Source organism: Panicum virgatum, chromosome 7N, assembly GCF_016808335.1.
Source record: "Panicum virgatum strain AP13 chromosome 7N, P.virgatum_v5, whole genome shotgun sequence".
In the NCBI taxonomy this organism is placed as follows: domain Eukaryota; kingdom Viridiplantae; phylum Streptophyta; class Magnoliopsida; order Poales; family Poaceae; genus Panicum; species Panicum virgatum.
This window is the reverse complement of record NC_053151.1, coordinates 37,184,410-37,202,382: the sequence shown is the minus strand read 5'-3', so window position 1 is coordinate 37,202,382 and position 17,973 is coordinate 37,184,410. Positions and strand designations below refer to the sequence as shown.

At 48.1% G+C, this 17,973-nt stretch overlaps 3 protein-coding genes across 12 annotated transcripts; 1 reads left to right on the top strand and 2 right to left on the bottom strand.

Annotated features, from left to right (window-relative positions):
* Positions 1–2,524: 2,524 nt before the first annotated feature.
* Positions 2,525–5,439, bottom strand: LOC120683265. Of its 10 annotated transcripts, none has more exons than XR_005678743.1 (5): positions 4,753–5,438; positions 4,515–4,588; positions 4,135–4,348; positions 2,961–3,161; positions 2,525–2,858 (listed from the first exon to the last, which is right to left on the bottom strand). XR_005678743.1 is itself a non-coding variant. In XM_039965321.1 (3 exons), the coding sequence occupies exons 1-3, from the start codon at positions 4,967–4,969 to the stop codon at positions 4,225–4,227; spliced, it is 411 nt and encodes a 136-aa protein (XP_039821255.1). In that variant the 5' UTR covers positions 4,970–5,436; the 3' UTR covers positions 3,985–4,224. The 10 variants fall into 10 exon arrangements, 2 of the variants coding, with proteins under 2 accessions (XP_039821255.1, XP_039821254.1); XR_005678740.1 differs by having other exon boundaries at positions 4,515–4,593; positions 4,753–5,435; XR_005678739.1 differs by having other exon boundaries at positions 4,135–4,593; positions 4,753–5,436.
* Positions 5,440–11,460: 6,021 nt separating this feature from the next.
* LOC120683236 (adenosine kinase 2) lies at positions 11,461–16,817 on the top strand. The gene is made up of 13 exons (XM_039965290.1): positions 11,461–11,704; positions 12,254–12,307; positions 12,648–12,694; positions 12,798–12,829; positions 12,945–13,046; positions 13,156–13,223; positions 14,822–14,898; positions 15,200–15,297; positions 15,367–15,437; positions 15,610–15,676; positions 15,751–15,873; positions 16,122–16,182; positions 16,399–16,817. Exons 1-13 carry the CDS (start codon positions 11,613–11,615, stop codon positions 16,539–16,541), a joined length of 1,035 nt encoding a protein of 344 aa, XP_039821224.1. The 5' UTR covers positions 11,461–11,612; the 3' UTR covers positions 16,542–16,817.
* A 314-nt stretch (positions 16,818–17,131) lies between these two features.
* LOC120681214 (auxin-responsive protein SAUR36-like) lies at positions 17,132–17,557 on the bottom strand. The gene has a single exon (XM_039962735.1). It carries the CDS (start codon positions 17,540–17,542, stop codon positions 17,132–17,134), a length of 411 nt encoding a protein of 136 aa, XP_039818669.1. The 5' UTR covers positions 17,543–17,557.
* Positions 17,558–17,973: the final 416 nt, after the last annotated feature.

Here is a 17,973-nt window from a genome sequence, read left to right as displayed (position 1 = left end):
GGGTTAACTTGTACATGATCTGTAATTAACTTCATACTTGTTTCTCCAAAATCGGTGAATCTTCCATTTGCCAGGAGGATCTATCATCAGCAGGACATCACGTCAGCATACTAATGGCGCCCGTGAATGCATCGCACGTGGTTATTTGGCAAGTCCCGAACTGCTGAGAGTGGCAGAAGTCCTTTCTCGCGTGATATTGCCGGGCTTGCCGAAAGACTGTTGGATATGCTTCGTCAGCTGTCGTCCATCGTCCATCTGGCTTGGGGTCGGCTACGATGGCGATGCCGACTCCAACCTACCACTTGAGTTCTCGGCATAAGTATTTCATAATTTGCCTCAGAAATTTGCCTCAGAAATGTACCGAGGACTGAGGCAAATTTCAGAGAGCATAAGTATTTTCCAAAATCTGTACTGCGATTGCAGGTACCAGAAACTAAAGATTGCAAAATTGTACGAGACATATTCTATAAATCCGTAATTCTATTGCAAATATCAGAGAGCCATAAGTTGTTCCAAATCTGTAATGCCATCGTGATTACTGTAATAGTTGATTAAGGTTTTTTCGCGGGAGCCCAAAGGACAAAGGCACTTATTAACCAGAAACCAAAGATGCATGGTGCTCACCTAACGTTCGGCAATTTGGCCGTTATCTGATATCTGTACACCAACCATGATAGCTACGTACTACCAATTTATTACCAAACCACTGCTCTATCACCATGATTGAAAACAAGCACGGATCGGAAGCACCTGACTTTAGTCTACTACTTACTGCTAAACAAGAAATAAGCCATGATGCTCTATCCAAATGGAAAAGAAAAAGGTATGTACAGACCGGACTGATCTCTGTGGCTCTGCGGCAGTTCTTTTGACAAATCCTTGGCCAGAAGAATTTAGATCACCACATTTCTTAACACACTTTCCTACTGACAAAGGCCAGGAACAATGGGCTAAGCATGAAAATCAGCGAGTAACCACAGCGTAAAAAGATTGCTGAGGTAGCATATATACCAGGATTTTTCTCACAGGTTTGAATCAAGGCAGCAGCTTCAAAGAAGAGATGATGTTGAGCAGGTTAGAAGACCTCGATAGATATCGTATAAAAGACAATTCTAGCTGACTAGAACAACTTGTGAGTAGACTGTCAGAGCACAGCTCGACGACGGACCTGCAAGTCGTGATATAGTTTTATCCATTACTACTTGATTAGTGCATGCATTAAACTTACTAACTAGTGTTTGGTCAAGAACCATGTGCTTCTTTCTATAACCCTCCTGACCACGTCTGATCCTGAAGACCTAAGAACAATCCTGCTTTTCTTTGGCTTGACGAACAGGCCAGAGAATATATATAATGATTCATTTTCAGTTTTTCACGGTACATGTCAATCAAGATGGCAGTAACAATGTAATATGTCCGGGGAAAAAAAAGCTTCGATAGCGAAGATACATGGCATCCGATGAGGGAGCACGTACTGGCCATTCCGTTTGAATCCGTAGGTAGCACATCTGATCCGTGAATGCACATGACCACACTCGCGCTGAACATTTCGTCACCAAATTACGAAAATGCAAGCAGGCGAGATTCTCCTCCCCTCTCTCGTCAAACGATTGGCGAGATCTGAGCCTGCGAAGGATGGTTGGTTACTTTACTTGGTTCCAACCACCACCGGTCCACTAGCTTGTTGGTCAGATCGAGTGGTGGTATTGTTGAACCCAACTCTTGTTTTAAAAATTAGCCGGCAAACGGAAAAAAAGATCGCTCAACCAAACTTGTACTGCCACTTACTGACGGCTGATGAATCAGGCCACATGTGAGTTTGTGGGGTTAAAGGTGAATGTATGGGCCAGACAATCATCGCCTACAACAACAGCTGGAACTGCTGCTGGGCCGGTCTTTGCCTGCACCATCACCGGCCTTCACGATACGCAGCCTATTGGGCCTCACTGTGCCCTTGCTTGGGTGGGTGACAAGAAAAATGGTCCGGACTTTTCGATCTTTGGGCTTATTAAGCTTTAGCCCGCTCACTAACCAAGTAACATTGCGCGCCGTCCTTTCCGCTTTCCTCCATTCTTACCCCTCGAGTCGTGTCGCAGCCGTTGCTCCACCCATAACAAATATTTTTAAAGTTCAAAATCTACTCTAATATATATATATATATATATATAGGACACCGCTATTCAGTACCCTGGCTATGGAATAATACCCGAGCCATCCGCACTTCCGTAGCGTCCCGCGCCGCGTTCGGTTTTTCTCGTCCATCGCCAACTTCCACGCCTGTGGGCCGGTGGACCGAGCGGCAGTTTTCGTCTCCTGCGCACGTCTCCGTCAATTCGTCTCACCCCCATGGAATTCGCTGTTCCTACCAAGTGGCCATCATTATGAATTAGAATACGAGTATTTATGATCAAAAGCAAATGATTTCCGTTTGTACTCCATGTTCTGCCTTCACGTGGCTCATTGATTTACTTTTGGAAAAATGGCTGTTTATAATTAGCCAACAAAGATTTTGTGTACAGAACACTTTGGTGTCATAATAAAATGCAAGTCTCTTATTAAAAACCTTAGGATTCATGATTTCACCATAGGCCTCCACATAAAACAAAATACAGCATTTATTTATGATCCAGAGCCTACAGTTTTCATTCGTATATGATTGACAAATTGATATTTGGTGTACGAAGTACACCCGCTCTATGCCTCTAATCTAAATTTAACCATCCACCCGCCATCTCCGGCAAGCAAGGAACTCCTCCAGTTACAGCACTCCTGTGCGTGAGATTTTTGGCAAGCAAACATCTCCAGGCCCCGATCTCCGGCAAAGCAACTCCAGCAAAGCAGTCCTTGCAGCCGGCCTTCTGCATAATATACAAGCATAACTGATGAGCTGACAGCTACTGATTGCTCGGCTACTAGCCCACGGCTCTGATAGTGCACACAATTTAGATAGAGATACTTACTGCAACTATGCAGCAGATTTGCGATATGTGAGGGGCCGGACTAAGCACATCAAACTATAGAAGTTCCCGGACACATTCAAATAAAAAATGTTTTCAAGAGCTGATGATATGAAATAAAAGAAACATGTAAGTTGTGTCGTTGCAATTATTGATGGTAGCCTCCCTGGTGGCCTTCCACATCCATCTCCTTCCTCTGCACATCTGCAGAAACAAAGATCCTCAGCTATAGTGTTAGTACAGAACAAAGGTGTGTTTGTTTACCATTTACATGATTAGTTAATTAGTAACTATTAAATAGTGCATTGCGTATAAATTTGTCAGTATACTATTGTTAAATTAGGCAGAGCTATGATTGTTCAGTTAAATGTGTGCTGCATGGGCTAGTGTGACGGTATCAAAAATGATTAATCTCCATTATAGAATCAATAACATTGGCCTGAAGCCACTAAACAGGTACTCAACAGCCAACACTCTACAGGAAAAGTGGAAAACCATGATTGGTAATAAATTGCTTGGTTCAGGAATCAGGAGTCAAACAGCAGCAAATTGTGTGTAATTACATCATAAAGCAATATATAGACCAACCAGATCTCAAATGGTGTGCTTAGAATTTTTTTCAGTGGAGTCAAATCAAGTAGAGGTGCAGGTAAATTAGAAAGGTGATGCAGAATTTCAGACTGAGCGAGTGTGCTGCCAGCTGAAAAGCAACCGTTCAAGGTCAGGCTAGCAACACAGACAGTCGATTCATGTAAATTTAATCAAAAAATTGAGTAGATTTTGCTAAAGGTTGGTACATGATTGCGTTCATAAAGAGAGCACAAGTTTATTTTTCATTGACTCTATTTATACAATCTTCTATAGTTATTTTTCTCACAGCCTCTTCTCTCATGGCATGGTTCATTAGGATAAAGATTCACAAGTAGATGCTGTCGACAATGGGTAAATCAATGATCTAACATTGGTATACACATGATTTGATAGTATGCCAACATTGGTAAACCCTAATCAGTGTCAGTTGAACAGGTTGCCTCATGAAAATTTTAGTATTAGCTAAAACATCAGTTGGCACGATTAGAGAAGAGACAGGCGCATGATGTCCTCCCATTAACTAGTTGAGCTCGTGGCCATCGTCTCCAGCTAAAGCAGGAGCAGCAACACTGAAATACATGGGTACCTGTGACCGCATCCTTGTCTACTGGCTGCAGGCGCGCATTCAGCATCCTTGTCTACGTCTCGAAGCATGTAAAGCCCCCAATACCGAACCTCATCCATGCATTGCGCAGCTCAAGGGAGGGTGCCCCTGCATTGGTACCCAGGAGTGATATGACTGAAAATCATGGAAGCATGCGGGTGCGGCGTCACCCCCAGTGCTCGGTTGAGAACCAACCCTGCGGATCGACATTTTGTTAGGATACACTGACAAGAACAGGGAAGGGGAAGTTGGATAAGAATCACACAGATACCGTTTACAACAACCTAATTTGAACTACAACCTGGACAAAGCATCGGCACCTATGATAGAAATTGTCCAATAAGGGTGAGGGTAGATGGCACCTTGCACTATGCGGGGGAATCAGCAGCGATTCATCCGAAAAATCTGAAACTCTTCTGAGCTGCTCCACGTCGGTCTGATCTGGCAAAATGAAGGACATATCTGAGCTGCTATAAGATGGTGATGTGATGATGGAACTGAACATTCGGCCACCTAAAACGAGCTCATCCTGGTACATACCTATACTAGAAATCGAGAAAAAAATTTGGGGGATCAAATACGACAGCGGTGGAGGCGCACCTTGTGTACCTGGGCCGGTGGATCTCCAAAGCGTTCCACTGCTCGAGGTGAGGAGGAAGCCGCCGGCGCCGGGCGTGAGGAAACTCGCAATCGACGCCTTGCTGCCACACGGGTCCAGCGCAAGGGCACGGAGATGGAAGCTCCCGCGTGTGCTGAGGGAGCTCATGCGGAGTGGAAGGCAGGCCGAGCGGATCAGGTGGCAGGACTCCGGCGCCATCGGAAGGAGCTCTCCTAGGGGTCGACGGCGGCTGGAAAAAACAGATCGAACTCGCAGAGCACGGAACCGTCGATGGCGACGGGAGGAGCGGAGCGGAATGATCGATCTAATTGGAAACCGACAACTGTGGGGGAAAAATCAGGGTATGCAAAATCGGAAACGAGCTGGCGGCGTGGGATGGGGCGGGGGTGCGTGTCGGTCGGTGAGGGGTGCAGCTCGCCGGGGCGGCACGGTCGCCGGCGGCGCAGGGCAGGACGGGAGAGCAGGCGACGCCGGGCAAGACGGGAGAGCAAGCGGCGCAAGAAGACGAGATCGTGGCCACGATCTGTTACGAGCTGGGGGTGACCATCCAGGAACCGGCGAGGAGAAAAACCGGACGGGTGGGGGGAGCTCGGCGCGGGGTCGGCTCGGGCTCGAGTTAGGTCGGGTATGGAATAGCTTATTCCATACCCAGATTATTCAATAGAGCTACTATATATATACACACACAATAAGACAAACTAATTTTAGCTATCATTTTTTATTTTCTTTTCTCTCGAGGTATAACGATTATATACCTCCCATTTTTTATTTTATTTTCTCTCGAGTCGTGTCGCAGCCATTGCTCCATCCCAACAGCACTCTCACCTCCCGCATCCGCTCAACCTCCGACCACGTCCCCCTCCTTGTCACCCTCTCCACTACCATCCCTCGCTCCACTATCTTCCGTTTCGAGAATGCCTGGCTCAAGCATCCCCTCTTCCTTGACATTACCCTGCCTGCTTGGTCGGCCGCTCAGCAGCTCGACGATGCTGCCCGGACTCTGGTGGCCCATGTCAAAGCTTATCGGCAGGTAACAAAGGTTTGGAAAAAGGACACGGCTAATTTACGGCCGGCCGTAAATCAGAGTGGCTGTACGGCCGTTCGGACAGTGAGTGTTGCATGCATGTGAGGGATAATGACAGAACCACCAGCGTATGCATGCACATAATTTTGAAGATAAAAATGCTATAATTTCAACACCGAGCGTCGAAATCAAAATCCGATTGCACAGTTGTATTCGTTTCAATAAAAACTTCAAAACAAGATCTCACACCACTATGTTTTAACGATATAATTTTTTTGAGAGAAAATACTTTTTCGCATATTCTAATTTGCTTATGATGTTTGCAAAAAATGCTCATGGGTTTACATAATGTTGCTTTTGCATGTCCAAGTTCAGTTAAGTGGATATTGATGTTCATATTGTGAAGATAGAATATTTAGTGTCAATAGTGGATAGTGGTAAACAATTTTATTAGGTAGTGAATATTGATCGCATGATCAATAATAGGCAATTTTAACAGATCGATTGAGTATTTTGACTAATTGATTTTGGCATTTTTTTCACAGTACATAAAGCAACTTATGTGTTTTGAAAAGTATCGTCGAAATATATTCAAGTGGGGTCTTGTTTTGAAGATCTCCTCGAAAGAGATACAGTTGCACAATCGGAATTTGAATTTGATGTATTGTTTAAGAACTACAATTTTTTTAAGTTTTGGGGTCGTTTGCACGTGTCATGCCCTGCACGGTGGAGGGCTAACTTAGACTGTCGTGCAGTAGTGTAAATGTGATTTCGGTGGGATAGCTCACGGACATGGCCCCTGATAAATATTGCGTGTCCGATCGAAGATGTACAACAAATTTTAGACGCCGTGCAGTCGAGCAAATTTACGGCCGGCCGCGACAAAGTCTTTACCTTGGAAAAAACAACACAACCCCCCCCCCTATGTACCATAACTGTCGTTTCCTAATCGTGCTACATGATCTTCTCGAAGAACATCGCTCCCTGTGTGCAGGCGAGTACCTACTCCGTTCTCTCTGCCAGGAACGCCTGGCCCTATATGTGCAACAACGAGCGGCCTACTGGAAACAACGCGGCAAGTTCAAGCAGATTTGCGAGGGAGACGCGAACACCAAGTTCTTCCACACCCGTGCCTCTCAACGCCTGCGCAGGAACGGCATCCGCGCCATTGAAGCTGATGGGCAAATCCATGTCTCCCATGCTGCAAAAGTTGCTGCCCTCTCGGCTCACTTCAGGAACATTCTCGGGTCTCCGGAGCTGCCTTCTGGGGGTATCGACCTCGACCATCTCTACAACCAGCACCAGCGCGCTGACGCCGCCGCTCTGACCGCCGCGTTCACCGCCGCCGAAGCCCGCCGTGCAGTGTTCGCCATGAACCCCTGCAGCGCTCCTGGCCCGGATGGCCTGGGGCCGGGTTTCTACAGAGCGGCGTGGTCTACCGTGGAACGCGACGTGATGCACTTTCTTCATGATTTCCACTCCGGATCAATGCAACTGGATTGTCTGAACAGAGCCTTCATCGTGCTGCTCCCGAAGAAACCTGGCGCCACCTCCCCAGCTGACTACCACCCAATTTCCTTGCAGAACTGCCCGGTAAAGATCCTCTCCAAGATCCTGACATCTAGACTGCAAATGCAAATACAGAACCTGGTGGACAGATCAGACGGGATTCATCCGTGGGCGCTCCATCTCAGAAAACTTCGTCTACGCCACGGAGCTCGTTCAATGCTGCCACCGTCGCAAGCAGCCTACGCTGGTTGTCAAGCTCGACTTCGCCAAGGCATTCGACTCTGTAAGCTGGGATAGTCTGCTTCGCATCCTGCAGTCGAGAGGTTTCCCACCCCTGTGGATCAACTGGATGTCCCAGATCCTTGCAACATTCCGCTCGGCTGTCCTTGTCAATGGTTGCCCGGGGCCCTGGATTGCTTGTATGCGTGGTCTCCGGCAAGGCGACGCTCTGTCGCCATACCTCTTCATTCTGGTGGCAGATGTGCTCCAGCGCATGATCAAAGACTGCCCCTCCATCCACCACCCCCTGATCGACGCTCCCTGCCCGGTTTTGCAATACGCCGACGACACCTTGATCCTGGTTCGGGCTGCCAGTGACGATGTCATCGCCCTCAAGCGCATCCTGGATGCGTTCTCGGCGGCCACTGGTCTGAAGATCAACTTCCACAAAAGCACCGTCGTCCCGATGCATGTCCCTAAATCAAAGCTCCGTCATCTGCTCAAGGTACTTCAATGTCAACGGGCAGACTTCCCGCAAACCTACTTGGGTCTCCCTCTCTCAAATGTGAAGCTCAACTGAAAGTGATCGGGTGCTCTAGCCTAAGAGGGGGAGGGGGTGAATTAGGCACTAATAAAAACTTAGACCTATGGCTCCAACTAGTTTGCACAAAGCTTAAACTAAAACAAGCTATCTAGATGTGCAACTAGGTTGTTCTAGTGTAAAACCCCTATCCCAAAAGAGTTTAGCAACCTATAGCCTTTCCTATCAAGAAACTATTATATGAAAGTAAAGGCATACAAATTATTAGAATGAAATGCGGAAGCTTAAAGAGCGGGATAGGAGATAGCAAACTCTTGACGCGGGTGTTTATCCCGTGGTTCGGTTAGCCACAAAGGCACACCTACAACCACGTTGTTGTAGCACTCACTAAGAGTATTGCTACTCGGCCACCAAGTCTCTTCCGTGAACACAATCACGGTCACCTTGGCCCCGGGTTCCACTAAGGAGCTTCTCCACAAAGGATGGGGGTCTCCACGTCCCCCGCACAAAGGTGTCGTCGCCGCTCCACACCAAGTCGGAGGGTCGATGAAGTTGCCGGCGAGCTTCACGCTCCAAGGTGCCGGCGCACCAAGCTCTTGTTTTGGTTCGCTAAAGAACCACAGCACAAAGGCTTAAGGCCTTGCAATCTCACTCACTAAGAGCTAATCCTTTACACAACACTCTCAAAGTGTGCTAAGGGCTAAGGATATGATCTTGATGCTTTTGTATGGCTTGGAGATGTTCTTGGGTGTGTGTGGGATGTCCAGCAACTCCAGCAATCTTCAAATGGCCGGGGTGAGGCGTATATATAGGCCACCAAGTCTTGTAGCCGTTGCTCCAACGGTCAGCTGAAAATCTGCTACCACCGGAAGAACCGATGCCTCTTGGCAGGGTAGCGTCGGTTCATCCGGTCACTCACAACATGAAGTAGCCGTTGAAGTCCTGACAGCTGACGCAGAGACCACCGGTTGAACCGATGCTTTGCACTGATGCCTCACCGGTTCAACCGGTGCTGAAGGAATCTTCTCCTGGACGCTGACGTCATTACACCGGTGGTATGCACCGATGCCCCATCGGTTGAACCGGTGCTGAAGACACTTCTCCTGGGCACCTGACATCGTCTCTGGTACAAAGGACGGCCAATGCACCGATGCCCCTTTTTGACCCGTCGGTTCAACCGGTGCCTATAGGCTGACTTGGCTTCGACTCCCTTCTGCACCAAAGTACCATGGCGTCGGTTCTTCCGACTACCATCGGATGCTCCGATGCCCATGGCGTCGGTTCTTCCGGTGCTACTGACCGAAGAGCTTTCAGGGCGCTGCCCTGAGACCCGCGAGGGGCGGCTCCCCCTCGACCCCCGTCCGCTAACCGGGTAGCGGAACCCCCGTAGGGGCTGCCCTTCGGGCCTTGCTACGCCTATTTTCTCTTTCTCTTTGTCATCACTTGAACCTAAAAGCCTGAGAATGATCATCTTAACAATCATATTAGTCCAAGTGTTGTGTTGTCATTCGATCACCAAAATCACTCGAAATGACATAAATGGTGCCATGTTCGTTACATCAACCTCTCGGCTTTTGCTCCGCTCATCGCTAAGGTTGACAAGCAGCTCTCTGGCTGGAAAGCCATCCTCCTCAACCATGCCGGGCGCCTGGTTCTCATCAACTCCGTTCTCGACGGCATGCCTGCTCACCTGATGTCTGCACTGCTTCTTCCCGCCGGCACGGTCGACGCCCTTGACAAGCGCCGCAGAGCCTTCTTATGGTCAGGTGAAGACACCGTTCACGGATCGCAGTGCTTGGTCGCCTGGGAAAAAGTCTGCACATCCAAATGTGCGGGGGGGTCTTGGAGTGAAGCAGATCAGTGTCCAGAATGCCTGCTTGTTGCTAAAGCTCCTCCACCGCCTCCACCACCCCCTGGGGTCCTCCTGGGCTACCTGGGTGCGCCAGCGCGTCGACATCCATACCCTGGAGGGTGACATGGACGGCGCGCACTGGGATGGCCTCCGATCGCTGCTTCCCGCCTACCGGCAAATCACAAATGTTGCAGTCAAGGACGGTGCCACCACTGCCTTCTGGGAAGACAATTGGACTGGGGACGCCCCCCTCTGCACCACTTTCCCCGTGCTCTACAGCCATGTGGCGAAGCGCGGTGCATCAGTCCAGGCAGTGGCAAAACATGGCTTGGCTAGCTCCCTTGTGCCTCGCCTCAGTACCCAAGCTCGAACCGAACTGCTCTCTGCCCAGAACATGCTCTCCGCCTGGTCACCGACCGTCGGCGCGGGTCAGTAGTCCGCTGGAAGCTGCTGGCCATCGCCTGGTGACTAGCATGATCTACAGGCTAGCAACTCTGTCGGGTGACAAATGTGCACTTTCCGGCTTCATCTGGAAGAACCATGCCCCCCCGAAGGTCAAATTCTTCGCCTGGTTGCTCCTCCAAAACAGCATACAGTGCAAGGCCAACCTGAAGAAGAAGAACATCCTGGACTCTGATGTGTGCGAGCTGTGCAAGTGCTCCGCTGAGACGGTGTCTCATCTGATTTCTGGCTGCTCCATCGCTCAAAGTTTCTGGCGCCACATAGGATGGGATCCGCTCCGTATTCCCCCTGCTGCCGATCTCTGGCAGATTGAAGCTCAAGCCGACGCCCCGTCACGGTCTCCACCCACCATGATCCTCCTTTGCTGCTGGAACTTGTGGCTGCATCGTCACGACGTGGTGTTTCGTCGACGAGACCCAAGCCTACGACAACTCTTCTCCTGCCGTGAAGCTGCCGAGCTCTGGCGTTGGCGCCTGCCTCCAGCTCAGCGTAGTGATGTTGAATATTGGAGAACTCGTTTTGTCATGTAAACTCCCCCCCTCCTAGCTTGTGCTAATTTCTTCCTGCAGTCATGCACTCGTTTGTCATGTACTGCGCTTGTAACGGCTCCACGCCAAACTTTTCCATCACCGGTTAATCTGGCATCTATAGAAGTCTAATTCAGGTGGGGACTCATCGTCCCCCCCGGTGTTTACGTAAAACACGATTATATATATACATATATAATTTCGTACTGACATTATATTTTCATTTAAATTTTATAAGTGTAAGTATTTTGGAATGGAAGAAGTAGACGTGTGCAGCCGCCGAGCGCAACGCCGACGGGCCAGACGACACACGACCTGACGATCAGGTTTTAAATCGCCGGCTAAGATGTTTAGCGGCAGAGCTGCCGCTACGGCGTTTAGCGGGCTATAGCCGGCTTTAGCAGGCTAAATGCCATAGTGTTTGGCCTTCCTAGAAGCTATAGCCGTTTATAGCGGAAGCTATAGCCGGCTATTTAAAACCTTGCTGACGATTCGTGGGCTGGCGCCCGCAACGTGTTTGGCTGCCGACACGTGGGCCTCTGCCGTGAAAAAGCGGGTTCTCCAACTTCTTCCTGCCGACGACGATTTTCTCAATTCCTCTCCGAAAGATTCCAAAGGCCTCTACCGTGCTTTCGCAATTCCGAATTCCGCCACCCGATTTCTCGCGCCGCCGCCGCCGTGCGCTCGGCTCAGTCGGAGGAGAGGAAATGGCGAGCGGCAGCTACGAGGGCATCCTGCTGGGGATGGGGAACCCGCTCCTCGACATCTCTGCTGTCGTCGACGAGGCCTTCCTCGCGAAGTACTCCCGTTCCCACTCAATCACTCTCTGTTCTCTCCTCATCTTACGCTCTCTGAACTGTGCCCGCCTGTTATACTGGCTGATACTTCAGCATGTTGTTCTTTTGGTGGTGGCGTGATGTGGGCCTGAGCATCACCGATTCACCATCTCTTTCGTATTAGCCTGCAATCGTGTGCGCGGGTTGTGGATGTGGGCGGTACCTCTGAAACTCTGACTAACGTGTCAACTATAGTAATCAGGAATAGTGCAGAGTGCCTTCGCGAAGCGACTGAGAAACCGATCTATTAGAAGTACCATGTTCATCAGCCTACTTGGGCTCACTTCGTTAATTCGTTTGACGGCGACGTTTTGCTGATTCTTCTTTATTCCCTATCCAATACTAGGTCCCCGGAAATTTTACCTTGAATTATGTTGGTCAATCAAAACTATCTCCGTTGGATTGACCATGCTTTGTCCCTTGCTTGTTAGGAATAGTTTAGTGGCACCTGCAGTTTATACTGCCAGCTAATTGCCTAATTGAGACTTTCTCTCTCTGCACCTGTGTTCTAGGTATGATGTCAAGCCGGGCAATGCCATTCTAGCCGAGGACAAGCATTTGCCTATGTAAGTTCCTTTGCCATTTAGCTTTCCATGAATTATCCAGTAGTGTTGGCTTGCTGCTAGTTTGTTGTGAATCGAGAAAGGTAAATAAGCTCTATATATTGTGTTGCGTTAAGTGCACGTGGATAGAAAAAAATGGAATGGTTTATAATTTTTTGTATCCTGATATCTACACTGGCTTTAAGTTATCAGTTTAGTAACTTAATATCCGAGCTGTCCAGAGTCCAGATTCCAGAAGCCATATTTGGAGAATCTGTTCACATAACTGTAAACTGGCAGTCAAACATGAAAAACAGTGTGGATGTGTGCTGAGTTGCCGACCTGGATTTCTTTGCGATTCCAGGTATGACGAATTGGCTGGCAAGGGCAATGTTGAATACATCGCTGGAGGTAGTATTACGACATTCTATGTTAATTTATTAAGTAAATGCTTGAAGTATGATTATTGTTCATTCTCTCACTTTTGCACATTTGCTGTGCTTGATTCTTTCAGGAGCCACGCAAAACTCCATCAGGGTTGCCCAAGTAAGCTCTGAAGATACTAATTCATAAATATCTAAATCTGTTAACCTTGAACAGTCCTTGTTGTTTGCATGTGCTCATAAGAAACGAAATCATAGTGATCTTGATTGCTTCTCAGTGGATGCTTCAAATTCCCGGTGCAACAAGTTACATAGGTTGCATTGGAAAGGACAAGTTTGGTGAGGAGATGAAGAAAAATGCACAAGCTGCTGGTATTAATGTAAGTTACAAGTTAGCTTCTGTTAACTTTCTTCTTCTTCTTCTTCAGGTGATGATTGTTCAACCCTATTGCACTACTAGTTACCATAATGTTGCTATTGATGCAACAAGCCCATTATTATGAGGATGAGAATGCTCCTACAGGCACATGTGCGGTTTGTGTTGTTGGTGGTGAAAGGTATGGTTCCTGAAACGAACATGGCACCATTTATGCCATTTCGAGTGATTTTGGTGATCGAATGACAACGCAATCAATGAGACTAATATGATTGTTAAGATGACCATTCTCAGACTTTTAGGTTCAAGTGATGACAAAGAGAAAGAGAAGATAGGCGTAGCAAGGCCCGAAGGGCCGCCCCTACGGGGGTTCCGCTACCCGGTTAGCGGACGGGGGTCGAGGGGGAGCCGCCACTCGCGGGTCTCAGGGCAGCGCCTTGAAAGCTCTTCGGTCAGTAGCACCGGAAGAACCGACGCATGAGCATCGGTGCATCCGATGGTTGTCGGAAGAACCGACGCCATGATATTTTGGTACAGAAGGGAATCGAAGCTAAGTCAGCTTATAGGCACCAGATGAACCGATGGGTCAAAAAGGGGCATCGGTGCATTGGGCGTACTGTGTTCCAGAGACGTTGCAAGTTGCGCAAAAACCAAGTCTTCAGCACCGGTTGAACCAGTGAAGCATCGATGCATACCATCGGTGTAATGACGTCAGCGCCCAGGAGAAGATCCTTGAGCACCGGATGAACCGGTGATGCATCGGTACAAAGCATCGGTTCAACCGATGATCACTGCGTCAGCTGTCAGGAGTTCAACGGCTACTTCGTGTTATGAGTGACCGGATGAACCGACGCTACCCCTGCCAGAGGCATCGGTTCATCCCATGGTACGCAGAATTTTGCTGACCGTTGGAGCAACGGCTACAAGACTTGGTGGCCTATATATGCGCCTCACCCCGGCCATTTGAAGATTGCTGGAGTTGCTGGACATCCCACACACACCCAAGAACATCTCCAAGTCATACTAGAACATCAAGATCATATCCTTAGCACTTAACACACTTTGAGAGTGTTGTGTAAAGGATTATCTCTTAGTGAGTGAGATTGCAAGGTTTCGAGCCTTTGTGCTGTGGTTCATTAGCGAACCAAAACAAGAGCTTGGTGCGCCGGCACCTTGGAGCGTGAAGCTCGCCGGCAACGTCATCGACCCTCCGACTTGGTGTGGAGCGGCGACGACATCTTTGTGCGGGGGACGTGGAGACCCCCATCCTTTGTGAAGAAGCTCCTTAGTGGAAACCGGGACCAAGGTGACCGTGATTGTGTTCACGGAAAAGACTTGGTGGCCGAGTAGCAATACTCTTAGTGAGTGCTACAACAACGTGGATGTAGGTGTGCCTTTGTGGCTAACCGAACCACGGGATAAACACTCGCGTCAAGAGTTTGCTATCTCCTATCCCGCTCTTTAAGCTTCCGCATTTCATACTAGCAATTTGTGTGCTTTTATTTTCATAGAATAGTTTCTTGATAGGAAAGGCTATAGGTTGCTAAACTCTTTTGGGATAGGGGTTTCACACTAGAATAACCTAGTTGCACATCTAGATAGCATGTTTTAGTTTAAGCTTTGTGCAAACTAGTTGGAGCCATAGGTTTAAGTTTTTATTAGTGCCTAATTCACCCCTCCCCCTCTTAGACTAGAGCACCCGATCACTTTCAGTTCCTACATTGGCTTCACTAACAAATGTGATTTAATTTTAATGAATTTCCATCTATCTATAACCAGGTCACTTATTGCAAACTTGTCAGCGGCAAACTGCTACAAGTCGGAACATTTGAAGAAACCAGAGAATTGGGCTCTTGGTAATGAAAATGGATCGATAGAGTTGCTTTAATAATTTCTTGCTACAAAGAAGGTTCATCATGTTGCTTTAATATTGATAGAGTTGTGGAACTTGGCCATTAGTATAAGGGCATAAATATTTTCTGAATGTTGTCTACATCATTTTTTTATATTTCAGTTAACAACATAGCACCTTATGGTACCTAGCCCGTCAAGTCATTTCTGCCATTTTCTTACAAAGCATCCCTCGCTAATTGTTTGCTCTTGGTGCATTTATTTTGATGCATCATGTTTCATAACAATGATATTCCTTAATTGTAGTTGAGAAAGCCAAATATATTTATATTGCTGGCTTTTTTCTTACTGTGTCACCGGATTCTATTCAACTTGTTGCTGAGCATGCTGCTGCGAATAACAAGGTAAAATGTTGAAAACAAAAGAAGACTGTTTTCTATTGGTGCCATTTCCATTGATAAGAACGTTTGCAGGTGTTTTTGATGAACCTTTCCGCTCCCTTTATCTGTGAGTTTTTCCGTGATGCCCAAGAGAAAGCTCTTCCGTAAGTTCTGGATGCATAATGATTTTTTTATATGACTTTTATGTGAGATCAGTATATAAAAGGTTGAGGTTGTGGTGCAAAGGTTTATTTCAACTATCTTGCATGTTAGTATTTCTCATACTTTGGTGTGCTGTATAAAATTTATGTAAGATTTTACTGTTACCAAACATAGGTACGTGGACTACATCTTTGGGAATGAAACCGAGGCAAGGACCTTTGCTAAAGTTCATGGTTGGGAGGTAACCTTTGGTCTTATCTTGTAATTTTCACCAGGTTAGTAAAGTTCTAATAAATAGCTCCTCAAAAATTGTAGACTGAGAATGTTGAGGAGATTGCTCTGAAGATCTCACAATTGCCCAAGGCTTCAGGGACACACAAGAGGATCACTGTAATCACTCAAGGCCGTGATCCAGTAGTTGTGGCTGATGATGGAAAGGTAAACCTCCTGCTTTCCATGGCCCTATCAGTTTCACCGATAGGCTTTGTTGCTTTGTGATTATTGTGAATATTACATTCAGTTCAGAACGAATAGATTATTTGTGGCACGCTGTATATCAGTCTTAGACAAAGTTAACATATCACCAGGTCTGCATATCACATGATTTTAGTGTATTGAACCTTTGCCCACTCGAGGTAAATGTTTATCCTGGTTCCTGATAATCTTAAATACTATGGTTCTTGCAGGTAAAAACTTTCCCCGTGATCCTTTTGCCTAAGGAGAAGCTTGTGGATACCAATGGTGCAGGTACATAACAGTTTTCAGTAGTAATGGCAGATTATGAGTTGCAGCTTACTTTTCTTGAGCAGTTGATCCATCCTCTATTTCACCATAAACTTCAGAGATATGCACGACTCTATTGAAATAATGCAATTGGCCGTTATAGTAAATGAATCTGGCATATGCTTTTGATATTTATGTTTGTTCTGCATTAGTTCCTGAATTCGAAGCATTTGCTTGCAGGTGATGCCTTTGTCGGAGGCTTTCTATCTCAGTTGGTTCAAGAGAAGAGCATCGATGAGTGCGTCAGAGCTGCTTGCTACGCCGCGAATGTTGTCATCCAGCGTTCAGGCTGCACTTACCCTGAAAAGCCTGACTTCAACTAGAGCGATTTCTACTTTCTAGCATACTGCAACTGCGAGAGGAATACCTATAGTCCCCACAGTTTATGACACTTCATCTGCATGATTCTCCATCTCAGCAGATCTGGCCTCACTATCCATATCGGTGTTTAATTTGCGGCACATTTCTGGTGCCACCTTATGCAATGGACAGGTCAAATGCGGACTAATACATCATCTGTTAGTACTTCCTCATGCGTGCCTCAACTCTTGTGAGAACTGAACAACTTCTGGCTGAAATATTAATACCTATTACCCCTTCTACAGTCTACACTTGACTGCGTGCAGGTATGTCCCCGTTGCAGCCAAGAAATGTTCAAACGAAGCACTTATCGTGGTGCATTCTTGAAGAATCGAACACAGAATCTGGAACATCCCAACTAGTAACTGCTAACATGCCCTACACCCTATGCAAACTGACAGCATGCAAACAATGCTCGGAGCAACATTTTCTGGACTGCTCCGAGCAGAGAAATCGCAGGAACAGGCGGGGAATGCAGAGCAGGTTCAGGCGTTCAGCTACGCCGCCACACCATAACCGGCCGTGCGCTGCCGGCACTGTGTTGGCCGTTCAGTCAGCTGCACAATGCCATCCTCGACTCCCGGTCGGCGTCGACGTGGCAGAGGACGGCGAGGAAGACGTCCTCGTCGCAGGGGATGCAGAGCCTGGCGTCCGCGGCGGCGAAGCCGTACTCGTCCCGCGCCCGGTCCAGCAGCTCCCGGAACAGCGGGTGGTCGAGGGAGGACACCCTCACGACGTGCCGCCGCAGCTCCCCCCCGACGTACACCACCGTGTGGCCCCTCGGCACGTCCCTCGGGATGGCCTTGCCGCCGCCGTCGAGGTGGGACCACTCGCCGGCCGCCGCCGCCGCCTGGGCGGTGGCGAGCTTCCTCCACGCGTGGAGGAAGGCCCTGAGGTTGAGGAATCTCCTCCTCCTCCTGGACGATGACCCGGCCTTCATGCTTGTCTGCATCCAATCCTCCATCCAATTATCCAAGCGTGTGCTTCTGTACTTGGCGAGGGGTTTATATATATACATCGGGGGCCGGGGCTTGTGCGGTCGTCGTGCCGTGTCTGAGCATCGTTAAATGCTGACGGTTTGGCCTCAAGGTCCGTGCTATGCTGTGCGCAGGTCGCTAGGGTGAGCTGGAAAGCTTCACTGATGACATGAGCCATGTCTCTGATCTGAGAAGAGAGGGGTTTGGATAAAAGCTTGGGAACAGAGCGTCGTTTTTGCTCTGTTTTCGAAGGTACTCCACGGCATGTGCACACGTAGGTCTAGGTCGCAGGTAGGCTCACAGCCATGGCAAGTTGCGAGTGGTTCTCAACAACCATGGGGATGGGGGATTGGGGATCCCTCCTGTCGCACGCATCGTTCGTTGTGTGTGTGGGCAGCTCCTCTTGCATGACGGCGTC

Bases quoted from the DNA above. Each gene is read 5' to 3' on its own strand.
- LOC120681214 (XM_039962735.1), bottom strand. From the start codon at position 17,542: ATGGAGGATTGGATGCAGACAAGCATGAAGGCCGGGTCATCGTCCAGG.
- LOC120683236 (XM_039965290.1), top strand. From the start codon at position 11,613: ATGGCGAGCGGCAGCTACGAGGGCATCCTGCTGGGGATGGGGAACCCG. The intron at 13,224-14,821 runs GTATGGTTCCTG...ATCTATAACCAG, and splicing joins TGTGTTGTTGGTGGTGAAAG to GTCACTTATTGCAAACTTGT. The intron at 15,298-15,366 runs GTAAAATGTTGA...GAACGTTTGCAG, and splicing joins ATGCTGCTGCGAATAACAAG to GTGTTTTTGATGAACCTTTC.
- LOC120683265 (XM_039965320.1), bottom strand. From the start codon at position 4,969: ATGGCGCCGGAGTCCTGCCACCTGATCCGCTCGGCCTGCCTTCCACTC. The intron at 4,594-4,752 runs GTGCGCCTCCAC...TCATTTTGCCAG, and splicing joins CACCGGCCCAGGTACACAAG to ATCAGACCGACGTGGAGCAG. The intron at 4,349-4,514 runs GTGCCATCTACC...GTCGATCCGCAG, and splicing joins ATTCCCCCGCATAGTGCAAG to GGTTGGTTCTCAACCGAGCA.